At 44.5% G+C, this 21,208-nt stretch overlaps 1 protein-coding gene across 5 annotated transcripts; it reads left to right on the top strand.

The window, feature by feature from the left end:
• The first annotated feature begins 1,628 nt into the window (after positions 1-1,628).
• LUC7L (LUC7 like) lies at positions 1,629-17,833 on the top strand. Of its 5 annotated transcripts, XM_078872698.1 has the most exons (11): positions 1,629-1,875; positions 6,428-6,498; positions 7,514-7,608; positions 8,343-8,441; positions 9,051-9,161; positions 10,174-10,317; positions 10,961-11,137; positions 12,299-12,387; positions 12,608-12,643; positions 14,655-14,874; positions 15,964-17,833. In XM_078872698.1, the coding sequence occupies exons 4-10, from the start codon at positions 8,346-8,348 to the stop codon at positions 14,821-14,823; spliced, it is 822 nt and encodes a 273-aa protein (XP_078728824.1). In that variant the 5' UTR covers positions 1,629-1,875; positions 6,428-6,498; positions 7,514-7,608; positions 8,343-8,345; the 3' UTR covers positions 14,824-14,874; positions 15,964-17,833. The 5 variants fall into 5 exon arrangements, with proteins under 5 accessions (XP_078728824.1, XP_078728821.1, XP_078728822.1 ...); XM_078872695.1 differs by lacking the exon at positions 6,428-6,498 and having other exon boundaries at positions 1,630-1,875; XM_078872694.1 differs by lacking the exon at positions 1,629-1,875.
• Positions 17,834-21,208: the final 3,375 nt, after the last annotated feature.

Genomic DNA, 21,208 nt, shown 5'->3' on the forward strand with positions numbered 1-21,208 from the left:
GCCATCTCGAGATGGCCTTAATCAAAGTTGTCTTGTGGTTGTTGTTGTTGTTGTTTGATTGGAATTTTTGCACACAGCGTTGGTGTACGGTATTTTTTCTGCAATATTTTGCTGTCTTTTCTTGGATTTTCTGTTTGCACTTAGTCACATATTCACTTTAAGATGTTTTCTTGTTCATGTTTTTGTTTTTTGTTTGTTGCACCCGATTCAAGAGCCGAATGGCTCACAGGGCTAGATACCTAATAAATGAACTTGAACCTACGCGGCCGACGCGTGGTAGCACCATCTCGAGATGACGTACACGGTAGCGCCATCTCCAGATGACGTACACGGTGGCGCCATCTCCAGATGACGTACACGGTGGCGCCATCTCCAGATGACGTACGCGGTGGCGCCATCTCGAGATGACGTACGCGGTGGCGCCATCTCCAGATGACGTACACGGTGGCGCCATCTCGAGATGACGTACGCGGTGGCGCCATCTCGAGATGACGTACACAGTGGCGCCATCTCGAGATGACGTACACGGTGGCGCCATCTCGAGATGACGTACACGGTGGCGCCATCTCGAGATGACGTACACGGTGGCGCCATCTTGAGATGACGTGCACGTTAGCGCCATCTCGAGATGACGTACACGGTGGCGCCATCTCCAGATGACGTACACGGTGGCGCCATCTCGAGATGACGTACGCGGTGGCGCCACTCGAGATGACGTACACGGTGGCGCCATCTCGAGATGACGTACGCGGTGGCGCCATCTCCAGATGACGTACACGGTGGCGCCATCTCGAGATGACGTACGCGGTGGCGCCATCTCGAGATGACGTACGCGGTGGCGCCATCTCGAGATGACGTACGCGGTGGCGCCATCTCGAGATGACGTACGCGGTGGCGCCATCTCCAGATGACGTACACGGTGGCGCCATCTCGAGATGACGTACGCGGTGGCGCCATCTCGAGATGACGTACACGGTGGCGCCATCTCGAGATGACGTACGCGGTGGTGCCATCTCGAGATGACGTACACGGTGGCGCCATCTCGAGATGACGTACGCGGTGGCGCAATCTCCAGATGACGTACATGGTGGCGCCATCTCGAGATGACGTACACGGTGGCGCCATCTCGAGATGACGTACACGGTGGCGCCATCTCGAGATGACGTACACGGTGGCGCCATCTCGAGATGACGTACACGGTGGCGCCATCTCCAGATGACGTACACGGTGGCGCCATCTCGAGATGACGTACACGGTGGCGCCATCTCCAGATGACGTACACGGTGGCGCCATCTCCAGATGACGTACACGGTGGCGCCATCTCCAGATGACGTACACGGTAGCGCCATCTCGAGATGACGTACACGGTGGCGCCATCTCCAGATGACGTACACGGTAGCGCCATCTCGAGATGACGTGCACGGTGGCGCCATCTCCAGATGACGTACACGGTGGCGCCATCTCCAGATGACGTACACGGTGGCGCCATCTCGAGATGACGTACACAGCGCTGGCGGCGCTCTCGAGGCGGCCGCCGTTGGAGTTGGTACGGCCCGTGACGTCACGCGGGTGCGAGGGTGGGGGTTGTGGCGGGAGGAGGAGGAGGGGGGCGTAGTCGCCGCCATTTTTCTTCGCAGGGGGAGAGGGAGCCGAGGGTGAAAGGCGGCGCCGCTCACATCGCTGCGGCCTTTTTCCACCCCCCTCTCGCTTTGGTTCCCATTTTACAAACTTAGTTGCTCGCCTCTTTAATCAAATACGTACAACACACGCAGGACGATCCGATAGCTTCACGGGGGGTGAAGGGGGAGTGCGAAATGTCGGCGCAGGCGCAAATGCGGGCCATGCTGGACCAGCTGATGGGCACGGCGAGGGATGGTAAGCGCCGCGGAGCGAGAGAACTTTCCTTAAGTTTCGCCCTCGCTAGGCGAGGGGAGGCCGGGCGGGCGGACTGGGTTGAGGGGGGGGGGTTCGGCAGTGACTCGATGCGGGTAGGCCCCAAAATTTGACTCGCCCTCAGTTCAAATGCGCCACCTGTGCTGGGTTTATGCTTAAATCGTTGTGATGTGGGGGGAGGTGTTCGTTAAGGGCCTCGTGTGTGAATTGTCGATTGACCGTGTAGATTTGACGAGAAGTGGTTAACATTTGTTTTGTTACGACAGTTTCCGTGGGCCACCAAAAAAAACCCGCGCGTTGCAAGTTTAGGGCCCATTGTGACATTGCCGATACGGCGACCGCGGTTAGGATTGAGGGTTTAAAATAATTGGGGCGGTAATTGTAAGCGATTTAAATTATAAAGTGCGTATGTTTGTAATGACACTTGTGGAGAAAATTGTGTTGAGCTCCCCCTTGTAATGTAGGTGGCTAATCGATGGTTGTAATTGGCTCTACGTGTTAAATTAAAATATATAGATTGGCTCGTTCACAATCTGTCATGTCCGTATAATATTTTTAGTTCCTTTTGTAATAGAGTTAATTTAGAATGGATTACTTTATAATCTCGTAGGGTTTCAAACTATCAACAACTTTGTTGTCGGTAAACTAGATAATATATACTCGTGCGTACAACAGGCGACTTATAACTACTGTTATGAATGTATTGCAATCGTTAACAATTAAAGATAATGGGCAATTTTATAATCAAGTGGTTAATTTGCCAATTTTTTTGTTAAACTCTCAGCCCCTTGATTGTCCATTGTATAGCGCTTAACGTTAGGGTTGAGGAAGTTAATTTATATCGCCTAATTGTATCGTGGACTCGATTCTGGCTACGGGATAACCTCCTTGGATGACATCTGAACCGATTTTAGGACCGACTTTGCCAACCCGCACTCACCAGCGTGGTGTGAAACGTAGTCAACCTTCGCGACCGACAGCATTGAGTTTGCAAATTACTTTGATGACCCTTATTATTGGGTAGCGATGGTTAATTTGACAAACCGTCATCCTTTTTTAATGTAGGCGAGCCATCACAAGCTCTGTATGCGTTGCGTGATTTTATCTTCATTAAAATTATATTCAATTTTCAAACCTTAACACCGTACACTTGCTATGTAAAAATAAGTATAAAGCCATTGATATTGTTACTCGTAACATAAAAAAAAATCATATTGGCAACCATTGGTTACAAATCTCTAGTATTTTTTCAGATTTGTTAACTTTGGTAATTTTTCAATACAATAATCATGCTGGGTTGCAAGTTCTTGGCACTCAACAACCATCCCATAGCCGGTCACATAGTCGTGTGACAGCACAGCATACTCTTACTCGTTTCAAGATGTAAGGAATTATATAGCACATCAGTGAACCATATGTTTCTGATAGTTGTGTGGACTGCACATGTAGCTTGGACCGGCTCCGTGAGCTTGACGCTCATCAGCTGAGCCTTAAATTGTTTGCACAATTAGCCAAGTGCATGTCGTGGTGCGTGGATGTTGTAATAGCAGCCGAGAGCCACCACTGTTAACGTTCTAAAACCGAAAATGGAAAAAAGTATTCTGTAATATTTTAGTATTAATAGGTTATTTCCCGTGCTTTGTCGATTGTAAATTAGAATTGAGGATGTGGGTGTGGTATTGTGGGATCACTGCTGCTGCTCCTGGTGCTGATCTTTATAACTGAAGGGTTTCAGCGGTACATGTTAGCTCCTGCTTTCACATAGCCGCCATCTAATGATATCAATATGGGGGGGGCGTGCAAAGAAAGAAGCCTCTGCCATCGACCCACCTCTTGCCAAAACGCCGCGCGCTCAGACAAGGCAGCATCAACCGATACAGTGTCAAACCGACTAGGGGAGGGCATCCACCCACCATGGTAACGTTATGGATTTCAAGGTGCGGCGATCTTGTACTGCGACGCAGTACTTTCGGTGCTGTGGGCACTGCACCAACGACGTCCTCCCGCTGCCACTGGATAATGGCTGTGGTGGTGTGTGAACCAGATCTCTGAGGTCAATTATCGCAATTACGTGAATCGTAATGAATTGCAATCGCGGGTGTAATTGTCATTTCAGCTGACGTTGCCCCGATGACTGTCAATATAGTTGACTTAATGTCTGGTATTCACCCACCCAGTGCAACCAGTCGTCACTGCTCCGTTGCTTGGACGTACCTTCAGGCTAGTGGTTCTCACTGTACATGCCTTTAGTCCCAGCATGGCACCTGCCTTTTTAAAATGCAAGTTACGTGGTTTTTCTGTCGGTTTTTATATTTCAATCTGTGGCAATCACGTTAGTAGTGTGGTATAGTGTATTGAATATGGGCTGCAGTTATGCTGACAGAGGACTCGCACCAACATCGAAATGATGTTGACCTTCGCCTTAACTACGTTGCGTGATCTGTTCTAAGACATGGTAGGTCGACGTTCCAGGCAGTGGTCTTAGAACGGATAGGGAGTAAAGCAGAATGGTCAAGTGGCACAAAGATGACTATGATGACCGTTTTTAATCCATGTGCTACATACGAAATGTGAATGCAAAGTTTGAGGCATTGAAATGCATACAGGAAGTTTACACAGATATGCTGACCATCCCCCAAAGGGCAGTGTATTTCTACTCTCTACTCATCACCTTCTAAAAACAAAATCCTCCCTGCATGTTTTCCATATTTGTATTATGTTTTGAGATGCTGTCTCATTTAAACAATTTATACATCCAAATTTTTTTTATTTTTGGTAATTTATTAATGTTAACCAATTTTCTTGCCAATTGAATAGGCACAATGGAAATTCTTGTGAATGATCATAACTATTGTGTCATGGCCTTGGACATTTTGCAGCAGTGTGCATCCAAAGACAATGCCTAACAGTTGACATGTGCACCCCAATCCCTTGGAATCTCCATAATGATTTACACGATAATCTATTTACACGATCTAACCCTCGAAAAACCCTTTATTATTGATAATATTGGTCGCGAAAGCCTACGTGTTAAACTCCCTTGCAATCTGACACCTTTGGGTTCCAGTTTCAGCAGCTTCTGCTATGAGCCCTCCAGGTTATGTCATTGGAGTATGACGTACGATTGTTGGGCATGGGAAATTGAACTGCGACAGTCTAAGGCCATGCTCTGCAAGGAAAATTTCAGGGCAGTAATTTCTGGCAATCATCATCATCGGCTATGGGTTTAACCATGAGCGACTATGCCAATTTGGATGTGCAACGGAATGTAGTGACGGAATTTTCTGCAGCCAATCAATGCCATTCCTCGGTGAAGGGGTGTGTATGTTGAATAAAGATTGGTCTACAGACTATAAATGAACCTGTTGATTAGGGATGTGTGGTAGGCCTAGTACTAGTAACAATATGATTATGGATGGAGTAGGCCTAGAACGAGTCACTAGTTACCAGACAAGCAAACAATGAGAAGGCTTTATCCCATGCATGCTATATTTTGTTGCCACAATTTTTTTCGGGTTTCAGAAAGTGACGTCGGGCGGTCACGTGTGTTCCATCTCAGATCTGATTGGACGTTGCTGCTCCGTTGCTCACTAGGTGCTGCTTGCATCGGAATTGTTCAAATTTTGGACAGTGAGACGTTTACAGTGGGAAATGCTACGCATCTATTTGCCGGTGGTAATTGCCGGCAATGATTGCCCTGAAATTTCCCAAGTGGATCATGGCCTTAAGGATTGGAGGTTGCACCGAGATAGGAATTACTCGCCTGTTGCTTTAAGGTGCACAAAATCATTTTGGGAGGGAATTTTAAAACTGGTCTTTGGTGGTCATGATGGAGAGGAAGTCTCGCATTCAAATTCCGTGAGGTGTAATGCGTGAGGTGCGTTGCGTGCTTCCGTGGTTCAAAGCCGCAGAAGTGGACCGGAGTGGGAGGGCAAGGACCGCAGCTTGAGAACCACTTGCCTAAGAGGCCTAATTTGACATTTTGCTATATGCGTGACACAATTTGAAACAAATGACTCGTATTGCAGGTTCATTGGTGCAATTCTTTTCTTAGTTATTCCTGAGCACTGCTGCCTGTGTAAGCCGATTTGCCGATCTAGTTTATAAACACCTTGTGCCAAATTCTCCAGCTCAAATAAGGTTGTCAAATGTTGCATTGGGTTTTTGAATTTGCGGACCATAAACATTTGTAGACTTATGTGGCCCAATTCCATTTTCAGCAGTTTAAAAAGACAACATTTCATTTCATTCTCTTGCGATACCTGCATCCGCATTAAAGTGAGGTCTCACCTTACCGGTTTAATAGGGTATCGGTCGATTCCTAGTTTGGAAACGAACAAATAAAATGCTGCCACAAGACATGATGTGCATGCTTAAACCCTTTCCGCAGACAAACTGTACATGTGTACGTCCTTTTATTTTTTTTCACGAGACAACCTATTGATGGCAGTGTGCAGTTTCATAGCTTAATATTTGTTGGCCAAATTCTGTATACCTATTAAACAATTGTGGCCCCCTTGTTTTATTTGCAAAGGTTCAGTGTATCTTTGCCTGCCTACCTCAGTCTGCAAGGAAAAAACAGAAAAGCGTCACATTCGCCGAGCCGTGAGTCATGCAAAAAAAATAAATTTTAAAGCTGTGTTATGAAATGTGGAAAGTGCTTCGTGATTCCGTCGAATTTTACGCTCCAGCGTAAAAAAAAAATGAAAACACCGGTGTGACAGTTTTTGTGAGAAAACACCCTGGTAAAAGAGTTTACAGTTTCAACATACGTTGCTTGAAAGGAGCCGTAAACTCGAGAGAGTGCAACTATTTTTATTTGCTCTCGAAAGCCTAAAACTTCGCTAAGTTTTTTTTTTATATGTGTAAAGCACTCTGGACATGCCTAACGTGTTGTTGGTTGAATCGTGTACAATGTTTGCCGTTATTGGATTGTGTCTACTTCTGACTACGTGTATCACAGGTTTGTGGCTGACAACGTTTTTCCTTTTTAGTGTTCTGCGTGAGGTATAAAGTTTGTGCAGCTGACCAGATAGTGAAGACGTGAAATGGTGTTGTGTGCGGCAATCGCAGTGTGTATTCTATCTTTAACTTTGTGTTTTCCTCTCTGACATTGTGTTCATTATGTATTCAGAGGCATCCTCCCTGAAAAAAAAAACTTGCATCACACCTAATATATTTTAAGAACACTGATATTTACACATTTTTGCCTTGGAAATGTTTTCATACAAAATGTGCATGATGAGTTTTACTGTTTTGTATTGACATTAAACATGTCATTCTGCTGGATTTTTATGGCCTACACAACAGCTGTAAAAGGGTGTGAATTCCCTTTGTTAATGTTTTACAGTCCATGTATTTTTCTACGTAACTATATCCCAAGGCAATAGCATATATACCCTAGTGCAATCAACTCACAATTTTGCCTCGATCACATATCAAAAAGCAGAGCTTTGTCCCTGCCGTCTGTAACAAGGACGGTGCGCGATGTACGACAGTGCATCCGTTATGAATGGCGCAATGCAAATTGCGCCTTTCTGTCTCTGCTATGTAGCAAAGTGCTGCTTCCGTATGAGATGTTGCTGAGAAATTGAATCGTATTTAAAACCCATTGTTGCAGGTGACGTCAGTCGACAGCGCATTAAATTCACAGACGATGTTGTCTGCAAGAGCCATCTCCTTGACTGCTGCCCCCATGACACGCTGGCGGGAACTGTGAGTACAGGCTCTGCCTTGGTGCTTCTGGCACCCAGACAACTGTGAGTTTTCTTAAGGGGAGAATTGAGCAGGTTGGTAAAGGGTTGGCTACTTACACGGGTAAAGGAATTATCCCACCAAAAGTGGGAACATTTCAGAAGGCATATGCAAGTCGGCATTAAACGAAGTGGTCGATTAATATTGATTGTTGCCGTCATGGTACATGCAACACATGTGTAGCAGTTGATTATTCACCATTTGTTAAAGTTACATGTAAATTGAATCTAAAGGCTAATGAGAATGAACTCGACAGACAAATGCAAATTGTGACAATTCACCAAGTTGATATGGGGTGAGTCATCTCAAGCACGCTGAACAAAAATGCTCAAAACAATCAATAACACTGCCTTAAAGGAAAACAATTATAGTAAGGCCACGTTTTGGGTATTGGCCCTTCGTAGCACGTAAATGATGTGGCAGTGTTAAGGTTTTTGTTTATTGTGCTTGTGCACCACAGCCAATGCAGCATCATAACATGCACAACAAAGCAGGGTCATGCAATTTGATGATATGTTTAAGTCGGCATTTGCATTGTCTGTCGGTGGACAATAATACCGATAACTTATATTTACAAGTGTGGGACGCTATTTCTAAAATGCACTGTTCTCATACAGACGGTGATTATATTTCTTGCCCAATATAAATATTGTCGTCTTGTGTAAGTATTAAACAATGTTTGGCTTCTATTTCAGAGAATGGATTTGGGAGACTGCCCAAAGACGCATGATCTTGCTCTTCGTGCTGATTATGAGATAGCTTCAAAGAAGAAAGACTACTTCTTCGAAGTGGATGTAAGTATACATTTCATTCATTGCTTTTGTGTATGTGATGAAAATATATTTTGATAAGATAATTATTCTCACAAAAATTGGTCCAGAAGGCCAACAGGCTGATGGACCTAAGTGTTATTTATCTATTGGTAGTGACACAGATCTTTATTATTTCCCATTTTTCAGCAAGACAGGGTTTTCATTATCACAGATTTTTCTTTTGTACTGAATGAGTCCACAGTGTTTGTGGAGGGCTATTGCCTTTTACACCAGATAACCCAGCAGCATCTGTATGCCAAACCTTTCTACGATCATGACTCAGAAATGTTAAACCATTCTGTAGTTTTCTGCTGAAACAAATGATCCCAGAACACATTTCTCCAGAAGGCTCATAAGCTGATGCACCTAAATTATATTTGTATATTTGAAAAGGAAACACCCTCTTGTATGTTGATATTCTCACAACTACGTAACGCAATCATAAGGAAAGTCCTGCTTGATTGGCATTAAAAGTAGATGAAATGACAAGGCGAAAATCGTGTTCAAGCTATGCTGAATTGGTTTCTTAAATGTCTCTAGCCGACATTTTGCAGTGCTGGGAATGACTCGTGCAATTGTTTCTGTTGCAAGGCTATGAAGCACTTGCAGTCGTTCATTGCTGACTGCGACAGGCGAACTGAAGTGGCCAAAAAGCGCCTGGCAGAGACCCAGGAAGAGATCAGTGCTGAGGTGTCTGCCAAGGTAAGAACCCCTTAAAAAGTAGAAACCTCACAATACACACAACGCCTGGTTGGGCTTTAGGAATACAGGTAAAGTATTTAATACAACGGTGTCGTTTCCCTGCGCAGATACTCGTGTAAAACATGCATCAAAGAAGTTAACAAACGTGAAATGCGAAATAATTTCTACATACATATATGAAATAGAAATCCATGACATTAACAATGTAGTTCTAATTCTTGTATTGCTAAAGTAATATGCAACCTATATGAAACCTTCTGTTTGTATATATTCACCATCCTGTGTCGCAGGCTGTCCAAATCGAGTTTAAAGATTTTATAAAAACGAGGTTGTAAAAAAAAATCATTTTCTTGTGTTGCATTTTCCATTCGCCCACTGTTTTCCTTTGTAATGGAACATTCATTTTGGTGCAGTCATTGTGATGGTTGAAATGACGAGAGATGACTGGTGTGGTTTGCGATAAGAGGGTCCCAGTTTGGTTGAAGGGAAAAGTCTACAAGATGGTGGTGAGGCCGGTGCTGGGGCACAAGAAAGAGGGAGGACCAAGCTATTGTAGTCACACAGATGAGGATATTGTGGTGGATGTTGGGTTTGACAAGGAAGGATAGGGTCAGAAATGAAGAAGTGAGAGGAAGGCTCAAGGTGGTAGAAATCACAGAGGAGATGAGACTGAAAAGGCTGGTGTGGTTCGGCCATGTTGAGAGACAACAGGAAAATTATGTGGATCAGAAAGTGCGAGTGATGCAAGTGGAAGGAAAGAGATCAAGAGGAAGGCAGAAGTAGAGGTGGGGGGCGGCGATATGGTGCAATCGGACACGGTGGCCCGAGGAGTGGAAAGAGAGATAGCGCAGGACAGGGCAGCGTGGAGAAGGTTGGGGAGGGCAGTGGACCCCAGATGATTGGGACAAACGCGTGGAAGAAGAAGAATATTGTTTTACTCTCTGGGGGACACCGGGAATTAAACTGCGAGTATCTCAACTCATGCTCCATGTGCTCCCCCCCCCCCGTGCAGGCTGAGAATGTGCATGCCATCAACGAGGAGATCGGCAAGTTGCTTGCCAAGGCCGAAGCCCTGGGCGCTGCAGGCAACGTGGAGGAGTCCCAGAACGTGATGGACGAAGTTGAGAAAGTTCGACAGCGCAAGCGTGACGCGGAGGTAAAGACAGGCCCCTCACTTCCTCGCCAGCATTGGCACAGTCGTATGCCAATGGGGAACCACAGCCATGACAAACATTCCTTTCACAGCGGCAAGTCCTATACGTTAGTACAACAGTTGTGCATTCATTTTAGTGCGTAGGTTTTTACAACCAATTGTCGTCTGAGTTAAGCTAACAATTGTCTTAAGCTTTCGCTAGACACTACTCGTGAAGAGATAAAGTGCTCAACACGTGGCCTAACCTGTAAGACCACACATGGTATTCATATTTAATAAATCCTGGATGGCCACCAAGATTTGAAATCGGTAATGCAACAACAGTCTTCACTTGTATTTATGTAACCACTAAATGATTCATCTATTGATTCTTATGCTCGTCGATAGTATAGGCGAGTTTGTATTTAATGGCTTATTTATCTTGTATTTGAATTATATGCACATTTAGGCATGGAGCAAAGACAACTTATAATGAAGTAAAAAGGGAAACCGTATGAATGCCACCGTCAAAATGAGACGAAAAAATAATCGCATCTACAATCAGACTGCCGATCTCGAATTCTTGAAACGTGGCTGGGAAGATTCTTGAAACATGGCGGGGAAGAGTCGATCGTTGCATAACCGCGCCGCTATTTGTTGCCCGCAGGAGGAGTACCGCAACTCGATGCCAGCGTCTAGCTTCCAGCAGCAGAAGCTGCGCGTGTGCGAGGTGTGCTCCGCCTACCTGGGCCTGCACGACAACGACCGGCGCCTCGCCGACCATTTTGGCGGCAAGCTGCACTTGGGCTTCATCGAGATCCGGGAAAAACTCCAGGAGCTCAAGGTGTGAAGCGGCGCCCCCCCCCCCCCCCCACAGTTATCATTTCACATTTGATGTTGTGCTTACATATGGAAGAACATGTCTTGTAGTACACGAGCAGAAACTATACGTACGTTTGAATGACCAGAAGTGATGAGAAGATGAACGGTTCCAACTCAAACTGTTACACTGTTTAACTGTGAGTTGTGACTTGCCATTTCTGCTAATGGTATCCAAATCTCGTAGACATACTGCAGTCTGTTTTGGTCTGAGCCAGAGCGGAAATTGGTACTGCCTGAGGTGGAAAACGTTTATTCGTACCAATGTCTGCAGGTTTGTCAGTAACAATGAATTGTCGATAGCGTTTCATGCAAATTCAGTTTGAATGACTTGAAAACATAATTCGAACCACTAAAGTTTTGCAACCTTGGGTGTACTGACAACACAAATATCTGGTCTTGACCCATAGGCTATTTGACCAGCACTTTAACGGGGCAAGAAATGGTTACGAAGTGGATATTACAGACCCTGTGAGTCTTAATTTGTGTGTTAGTAGAAAGGCTGTTTTTGCCAATATTCGGTGTGAAAATGTGTGAACGTGTAACTGTATATGGCTTATAGATAAAAAAAATAAATACATACCATTAATAATAGTGATTTTCAATAAAACAATGGGTTTCTATAGCTGTATCTGCTTGAGTAGGCAATGTGTAGATTAAATAGTAAATTGGAATGTAATTTTTTCTTGTGAGTTTTCAACTGGTTTAATTAAGGAGTTTGCATAATAATATGTTATGGTAACACTAAAATTAAAAGCGGTACAAGGACTCCATGTATGACTCATTGTTTGAGTTCCTCATGCTTGTCTTTTGATATTTTGTAGTTGATAGGCAGTCGGGGACTAATTAAAACACTCACTATTGTGCTTTTTCCATTGTTGGTGGTGGTTGTATGGATATTTTTGACAACTAACACACAACTTGTGTATGTTTTGTCATCTTAATTTAATTTATTCTGTTTCATGTACGATCTTTTTCTACGTAAGCTTTTTCCATCTGTATTTTATGCTTTGTCTTCCTTGCGAAAGCGAGTCGTCTCGTATATATATACAATTGAGCGCAAACCCTGCAGTCAAGGTGACCCTGCCGTAAAGCTCTAAGCCCCGTTTGCTTTTTTTATCCGCAGAAACTTGTGGAGGAGAAGAGGGACAAGATCGAGCAGGACCGTATGAGGAGGTTGGACGAGAGAGAGCGTGAGGACAGACCACGGAGGAGGCGAGGCAGCAGCTCCACAACACCGCAATATAATCATGATGTTTAGAAAGTCAGAATTGTCGCTACCTTGTCTCGCTCGTGTGACGGGGCCAGTGACCATCGCAAGCAAATGCGTCGTAAATAAATACATAATTTGTCGTATTTGTTAAGTTGTTCAGCTGCACTTGTATCATCTCCGTTTTAACCCTCCTTGGTTTTGTGCTTTTGTGTTTCTGGGCAGGTCGAGGTCTCGATCTCGGAGCCGCGAGTACAGGGCGTAAGTTACCACACCCGTAACCCGGAAACTAAGGAGCTCTCTTATCTGGTAGCCGCATACTTTAGGCTGTCCAGTTCTGCCGGACAATATTTTACAGCTTCATTCGTGGAAAAACAAAAACTTAAGTCGTGGCCCACACTGCGTTGAGAAAGCGACACCATTGTTAATTCTAGTGGCGCTCCTGCAATGTGACCGTCATAGGTATTAATACAGCTAATTCGTGACATGCAGTGCAATGTGAGAATTGGCCCATTAAGCCGATGGAGGTCAGTGCAAGTTGGGGAATTTCAAAGCAAATGGCTGTGCTTGGTCTTGGGGGAGGACCGTTTCAGAAGGGCATCGGAAGTTGTCTTTGTACAGGAACAGATTAAAACTGCTGCACTGTCTAGCATTGATCTGACATTGCTGTGATCTTGGGTTCACATTCAGTTTTCAGTTTCCCATGCTTAGGACTGGGTTCTCACTTTTAGCGAAAGGGTCTTAATCCATTCGCCAATGACTTCACAAAATCCATTTGATTAACTGATATTTTTTCACTTAATTTGGCAAAAGAATCATCCCTAAGAATTGCAAATTTTGGTACGATCTTCTTGCGATTAGCATTTTCATCTTAGCAGAAGTTGTGGGAAAATGTAAAGATGTGAAATCACCTGAACGGATATCGGAAGAGTTTGGGGATCATTCTCGAACACGGTGGGTGATCCACTGCTCTGTTATCCTTCCAAATGGATGCTTTGTGTCATAACACGATGGCAATGGTACAATAACATTTTTGGAAAAGAGGAAATAAAAAGGAAATTGCGGCACAGCAATGCATCAACGTCACGTTGGTAACATTGTTAAGTAGTATTAATTTCTTATCAGGGTTGCGTTAAAAAATTGCAAATGACTAGCTACCACTTATTTTAATTGGCGTATATTGCCAAAAATAGACGTGTATTTTCATCACCATTTAACTATAACCATTCTGTGCGGTTGTGTAAAGGATAGGATAGTCAGTTTGCTCTTGTTTTGTTATCGCTGCCTGAAATAAACAGCTTTGTTTATTTTAGTGAGTCAAAAACTGCATTGTAAGCGGGCATGAAGCATCCCATATTTACCTTGGTTCTTGTTACCGTGCCCTTACCTGCACTATAACCGCAAATTTCAAGAATACCATATTTTTAAGAAAACACAATTTAAAAAAATGGTGCCATGGACTCATCACGAGGCACAACGTGGGATTTGTTAACATAACATAAATTTCTTCATGGTGGATTTATTTGTGGTTTGTTGGTTCGAAATATATTCTGTATGCAATACAATTTGGATTCGTAAAGTGTACAAACACAACTGCATCTGAAGGTACTTTACAGACTTTAGGGTGGCAGTACACAGTAGTAGGAGAAGAGGTGATCGGAACACGGAATTTAAAATCCAGAACATAAATTAAGGAAATAGAGAGATAGCAGTCTGGACAACCCAGGGAAGGGACTTTACAGACCTCGGAAGCGACAGATAAACAGAAACCACCCCCATTGATCAGGGGTTGACTGAGTCACTTGAAAGTCTTGGTTCCTGGAATAGAGGGGAAGTAGTCAAGAAGGGAGGTTATTGTCAAAATGGACTTAGGAGATATCACACATTTTTTAATGTGTGTGACATCGGCGGGTCTCTTGTTGTTAATCTGACATTGGATGGCGAACTATTGGACCGACTTGAGTGTGACAACATGATATTACAGTTCGTCGCATATCTGACTCGCTGTGGGGATGAGTTATAGGCGGATGTGTTGAAAGGTGCGATATGTCAACATCTATATAAATTGACAGTTTCACCATCCACAATGCTGCACTGGGTCTGGGCGGTTAACCGATGCAAGTCAGAAATGCGACGATTTATCGTGTTTGCTCAGTGCGTGTAAAACGCGAAGGCAGTGGCATTTTGTATCGTCTCGAAGTACAAAAACACTTTATACTTTTCTGATGGGGTCACCTTTTTCCCCCATGTTGCCCCTCCCCCCCACCCATAGCTCGCGCTCCTCGGGGGAAGGACGCAGGAGGCGCTCACGCTCTGGCTCGGCCGATAGACGGCGCCGCTCCCGCTCAGGCGACCGCCGGCGCAGGCAGCGCTCACGTAGCCGCTCCCGCAGTCGGCACGGGCGACACGGCTCCTCGGAGCGTGGCGCCCGCCACACGTAGCCCCGGGCTGCCCCAACCCCGGACTACGTGTGTGCGAGACAGAGATAGAGAGTAAGTGCCGCAAGGAGTGTGCTTCGGTGTGCTGTGGAGATGTGGCGATCAATCGATAAGAACATTTTTTGTTGTCGAGGCTCGTAGTAGGTGCGTTGAATGACGCCTGTAAGAATTAACTGTTTCATTGACTTGTAAACGTAATTCGGACCACTTAAGTTTGGCAACGTTGGGTGTACTGACAACACAAACATCTGGTCTTGACCCATAGGCTATTTCACCAGCACTTTAACGGGGCAAGAAATCGTTAAGAAGTGGATATTACAGACACTGTGAGTCTAATTTGTGTGTCAGTAGAAAGGATGTTTTGCCAATATTCAGTGTGAAAATGTGTCAACGTGTCACTGTATATGGCTGATAAAAAAAAAATCGCCAACCAAATCATGGTTTGGTGGTGGGGGGGTCGTTACCTGCCGACTACAAAGCTTCCATGTGTAGACTTGGCACATGCATATTCTTACACGTCACACAAAATGGTTTGAAATGAAGGTCGTTTTGTTCGTAACTATGCTGGTGGTTAAGCAAAAGAAAATGTTAATTATCTGCGGATCTCAATGAAAGATGTAACTCAAAAAAGAGTTGTAGATATGTACCAAAGCTCTTCTCCCCCCCTCCCCATATTTGGAATAACCTTCAAAGTTTAATTTATGAGAATAAAAACTTTAAAGTCATGCTGAATTGCATCATTAGCTCTCGAAGAACTCTCCCCATATAGTGTAATACAATTTAATTGAAGTTACATGACCAGAGTGCTGTGCCAAAACATCTGACAAATTTTACCATTTATTTTCTCTTTAATTATTCTTCAAACGCCTAATTGGACAGACTGGAATATATACAGCCAAGTTAATTATCTACATTGCAAAATCTAGCAGTGTTTTTATTTTGTTACACTTTTAATTGCGACATTGTAGACCAACATCTCCGCCTGTTGTAGGAGAGTGGAATTTACACCTCCGGGTTAAGGGACTACCAGGGGGGACATTAACACTGCCCAGTGTGTGTTTAAAGGTAGGAGGGACACGGTGAAGTGGTAATCCTTTGAAAGCATTGAATGTTTTTGCTTCGGTTTTTTTTGCACTGGTACAGATTGTTCCGCTGAGGGACGTGACATGACGGTCGGGTGAAGACATCTCAAACCCCAGCACACGCGCTTCAGTAGCCGGACCCCATCTCCACCCCATTCCCACGTCCACCGCCACCTCCGATCCAGCATGACACGGCACATTCTCCAATCATTCGCCTCTGGCTCCCGCCCACCCCGCCTCCTGCAGTGAAGTGCCGCATTTTTAGCCACCATCTGCATTTCGGCACCCGCCGCCACCACGCCCAACGATCGACCGTTGGCCACAGCCGCCACCACTTTTGGTTTTGCATTAAGTTTCCAACAGCAACGACTGGGGGCGCACGCTGAGTGTAACGATTTTGAGTTTTATTTCTTCCTTTAACGACTTGCGAGGGCCCGCACGGCAAGGGTTCAAATAGTGCACCGTCGCTTTCCAATTGCGTGCACACGCTTCCACGCATGCCAGCTGTTTTTGCCGAAGCCTGTACGCCCGTCCCATTTTGCTGCAACCGAAAGTGCTTCTAGATGCGACTGGGTGAGCACCAACTCCTCATTCGTGGTGGTACAATACCCTATTGGGAATTGTAAAATTGGCAAGACAGTTGTACCATTTCGACTATCATGTGTGCTCAATCAAGGATCCTGCTGTACAAAATTGTTTTTCGAGATAATTGGACTTTGAAAATAAAACAATCGGTCAATATTGTAATGCAGAAATGTATTTTAGTTTGTTTTATTATTTTGAGGAGAAAACATGCATTGTTGAACATGGTTATGTAAATGGGCTAAATATTTGTGGCTTTTCTAGTCTTAGGTGCAGCCGTTGTACATGAAACTTTATGTGAAAGACTGTTGCTGAGAATACCACCAATATTGATAGTTTAGTTTCATTTTTGTAACTACTTACGGTGAAATTTGCGTTTCACTTCATACTGTTCTATTTAGTTTTTTAAATGTACATTTAACAGTGTACCACGTGTTGTAAAAAAAAATACATTTTATGTTTTGGTTCATCCCATGGTTTTTACCAACATTAGTGAGGTATCTTAAAGGCTGATAGGCATGTGTTGGCTAGTGCCTTCTGGTGCTGGTCACTGTCTTCAAATGCTGGCCCTCACTGGCAGCTCATGGCATCTTTTTTTGGTCAGCCCTCGAACCCACTTGGGGGTTTCCATATTCAGAATTAACGCAGAGGGCGATTAAAATGCAGAGACGCAGTGTAAATACAAATGTATGTAATGGTTACCCAGGTCACTCACAAATGAGATTTCTGGTCTTTTTAAGATCTTACCTGGGTAAGCAAAACATGAAATACGGGACTGTTTGCAGGTGAGGCACGAACAAATAAAAACTATCGCTTTCACCATTAATGCTAGCTCGTAACAGAAAAATGCTTAACATTTGAGGCAGTGGTCCATTCTTCAAACATTAAGCCTATGGTATTTTTTTCTGTTACAAAGCAGTGTTAAATGATGCAACATTTTAGAGTTTTAATTTGTGCTCATGTATCAAATTTTGGTTCATAGCCAGGCTGACAATGGAAACGCCATGGAGTTCATGCTGTAAAACGCCAGGTGGCTGTTGCGTCTTGATAACAGGATCGAGAATGTGCAACTGGCACATAGTTTCAATTTGGATCTTGGAGAAGTCAAAGGAAAGTGCAAATTCCTACAGTTAAACATCTTGGAGGAATGTGCCTACATGGGGACGTGCCGTTTGGCCTTGTGGCGCGCGCACTGCTCATTGAAATGAAGAATTTAAGGGCGATTTGGGCTTTTACAAGATGCCCTGGCAAGAAAATACATTACAATTGTTTTTAATCTACTTATATCACCGTTGCAGGTTTGTGATGGGTTTGTCAAATAAAGATGTTAGGCCACAATTCCGAGCAAAGTGGTGCAAACATTGAATGTATGCATGTGTGTGTGTGCTCAAGAGCGAATGTTATGTATGGTGAACGTCTTTCGCACCGTGCGTAGCCAACCGTGATAATCTATACTCTTTGGTTCTTTTGGTAAGTCGCGTAGGTATAAAATATAAAATAAATGACGACGTGATGAAATAAAAATAAATCACGACGTGATAATCTAGTAACAATGCTTTGCGCTACTAACCCACGTGACCCGAGTTTGATTTCCGATCACGGCCAATACCAGCGACGATTATCTGAACTGGTTCTAGGCCTCCCCTAGGTCGACTCAGCCTGAAATTAGTACCTGGTGCGATGTATAAACATCGCCACTGGGCGGACAAAGGCGGTGGGGCGTGCTGCTGGCCACCCACCCCCTCGTGTGCCGTGACGGCCTTCATCTTCATAGGTGCTTGCTAACAGCACTTGCCCTAAGTCAGTTAAGGCTATACGGGGGATCTTTGTGAAATGGGGTCCTGCGAGTTCAACAAGCAAACGTGAAGCTTACTGACCACATGCGGTTTGGTTGGTAGTTGGCACATACCTACGCTGTTCTATAACCACAACTGAGTAAAGGCCTCGTGGATATGAAAGCCTCTTCCTGCCTTAATCCATCCGCTCATTACATGGACTTTTACTCCCTGTACCTATAGTATAAGATAAAATGTTGTGGTGGGAGTGTGGAACGTGACGCATATCGGTTTGCTAAAATGCCTCTGACCTCGCGTTGAGGTGAACAAAACTTTAGTCTCTGCATTACGTGATCTCAAAATGTGGGTCGGTATATGTTGATCACCAGTTTGGAAGTGTTGCTAAATTTGTGGCACGTTTGATAAGGCGAACAATTGCCCAACAGACAAAAAAAATACCGAGCGCAATAGCAGTTGGATGGGAACGGTTTCCATACCAAGCAAACAATTGAGGAACTGAAAAGAACACGGTGTTTGTTTTGCCTTGGCTTTTTTTTATCATTGATTTGATCTGCGTTGTTTTGGTCGACTACCATTTCCTGCTGGAACTTGCCTCGAAGCAAAACGACTTAAGCGGTTTAACCTGTCTGGCGAAAGTACAATCATGGGGCGGAGCGATTTAAAACACAAATGGAAACGTTGAACAGTGGTTTTGTGGGTGCCCACACTTTACGAATAAGACGCTTTCAAAGAAGCTCATCGTGGTGTTGGTGAATTCAACGTGTTGTTATGCAACCTCTTTGGTAAGTTATCAAACTTTGGATCCTACACACGTGACTTTAATCCTTGGCTATGTTCTAAACACCCGGCCCATTCATCCCCGCCGAAGAAATGAGGAATTTCCACAACTTCTTCGAGACCGCCCACGAAGATGAACAACCATCCTACCCTTGTTGGAGGATGGTATTTTATATCATGAAACCGATAAATAAACAAAAGTCTGTCTCTCCACATAAAAAAAAACTTAGATTTGTCGTCGATCAGTTTACTGGCCTTCCCACCCAGTGTATTACATCAGCATTAAAATCAAAGCATGGACAGGCTTTTACATTCATGGGTTTCATCTGCACACTCAAGCTTTGTTATGTTGCTGTGCTGACGGTAAGAGACGAACATTTAAGCACCCCTCCCCCCGCCTCGCATGCGCAAGGATTCTCCGGTTTCTTCCCACGTATACAAAACACACTCATCAAATTGAAATCATCTCAATATTTTGAGAATAGTTTACTAGCAGGCAATATGTCCGCATATATTGTATATGCCTCTCCACTGAAATAAAATGTATCTTGCACAATTCATCATCCTCCTGGGAGTGCATCATTTCAACAGCATCGCTTCAGTCCAACCAAGCTCCGTATCGGTTTTGGCATCCGTGTCTCATCAGCAGTCAGGCTTGAGTCAATGTTGGTGAATTGCTAGGGCCCTCTCCCAATACATTGCGTCTATTTCCACGCAAAGCGTTATACTGTAATGATGTATGGCATTATATAGGACGCAGCTGTGAATATAGATGCATTCCTGCTGTGTATTATGGCCATTGTTATGATCGGTAGAATACAAATGCAGTTCACTCCACCTCCCCTATTGAACGAATGCGATTATAATGAGCGCGTGCGTGCGCCATGGCTTACTGAGAGTCTCGCTTAAAGACAAAGGCGTTCGAGGAAGTAATACAGGTTCAGTGTGTTTTTTTAAGCACGTGTTTTGAATGATAACAGCGAGCTTCGTATCTATGCAGTTGCTCTGATTAAACGTTATGAATTCCAACGCGGGTTCCATTGATTGGCGTCCTTTATTTAACCAAGCGGGGGAAACGTTGGAGACGAATTATCGATTGTTTAGCAAAGCTTGCAAAATCGTACACACACGGCGACTGTTTAACTTACAATGCGGACCTAGATTACTGTTGCATTTGTGGGGGAGTTTTTGTTCAACATGTAGAATTCCCCCATCCCCTGTGAAGTCAGAGCTTAGAGAATTGCGAAACAAATGAGCTGTGAATGGGCTGCTTTTTACACTGTGGATGAGACATTGTTTTGATGATGACGATATCACATGATGACGATATGAGTGTGGATTGTTGTGAACATTGTGGATGATTAGCACGAATGATCACTATTGCGGTTGATATTTGATCACGCAAACGATGATTGTGTATGTTGATGACTGATCATTGTTATTGTGGATGGTTATCTACTTTGGACGATATTCATTGTGGATGATCTCCGTATTGTGGATGATTGTGAATGATGCTTGTTATTATTGCGGATTATTTGTTACGTTGGATGATGTTCAACGTGGATTATTCGTTTTACTGTGGATGGTGACGATCACATTCACAGGATAAACAATAGACGCCTGCAGACGGGGATCGAACCATCACATCTTGGCTCAAACTCGCCTGACCGCTCAATAAATTAATGATGTCACCCAAGCCGCGGTGGCATTGTGTGTCTTGGGGCTTCGTTATTGTTCATTTGAAAACAACGAGTCACGCTCAGGGGACTCGAATTGCCCGAGCGAACCCCGTGGTCGCTAAGCCACCGGCAGCGTCGTGATGTGGCGACCTTAATAGGTGCTCGCCAACTGCACTTTCCAAAAAAAACGTTGTGTTCCTTTGAACGCGTGTCAATGCGTGTCTGTGTGTGTGTGCATTGGCAGAGTAGGGGGCACAGGTGGTGCATCAGCCAGTCATCTCAGTCAGTCGACCTGTGGCACCTGCTGGGTCTGCCCCGTGACCTCCTGCCAGCGGGGTTCGACACTTAACGTGGCCTCAAGGTGCACGTGGCCTGGCACAAGCGTCGTGGTGACGTCACCGCCACTTAGTGGCGAATGGCGGTTGTTGTTGTGTGCATTGTCCCGGCGACCCGAGTTCGATTCCCGATCACG

The sequence above is a fragment of the Lampetra fluviatilis genome, chromosome 35 (genome assembly GCF_964198595.1).
Source record: "Lampetra fluviatilis chromosome 35, kcLamFluv1.1, whole genome shotgun sequence".
NCBI lineage: Eukaryota > Metazoa > Chordata > Hyperoartia > Petromyzontiformes > Petromyzontidae > Lampetra > Lampetra fluviatilis.

Coding starts and splice junctions, on each gene's coding strand:
- LUC7L (XM_078872695.1), top strand. CDS start 1,815: ATGTCGGCGCAGGCGCAAATGCGGGCCATGCTGGACCAGCTGATGGGC. Junction 7,609..8,342: donor ATGACACGCTGGCGGGAACT/GTGAGTACAGGC, acceptor CTTCTATTTCAG/AGAATGGATTTGGGAGACTG. Junction 8,442..9,050: donor ACTACTTCTTCGAAGTGGAT/GTAAGTATACAT, acceptor TTCTGTTGCAAG/GCTATGAAGCACTTGCAGTC.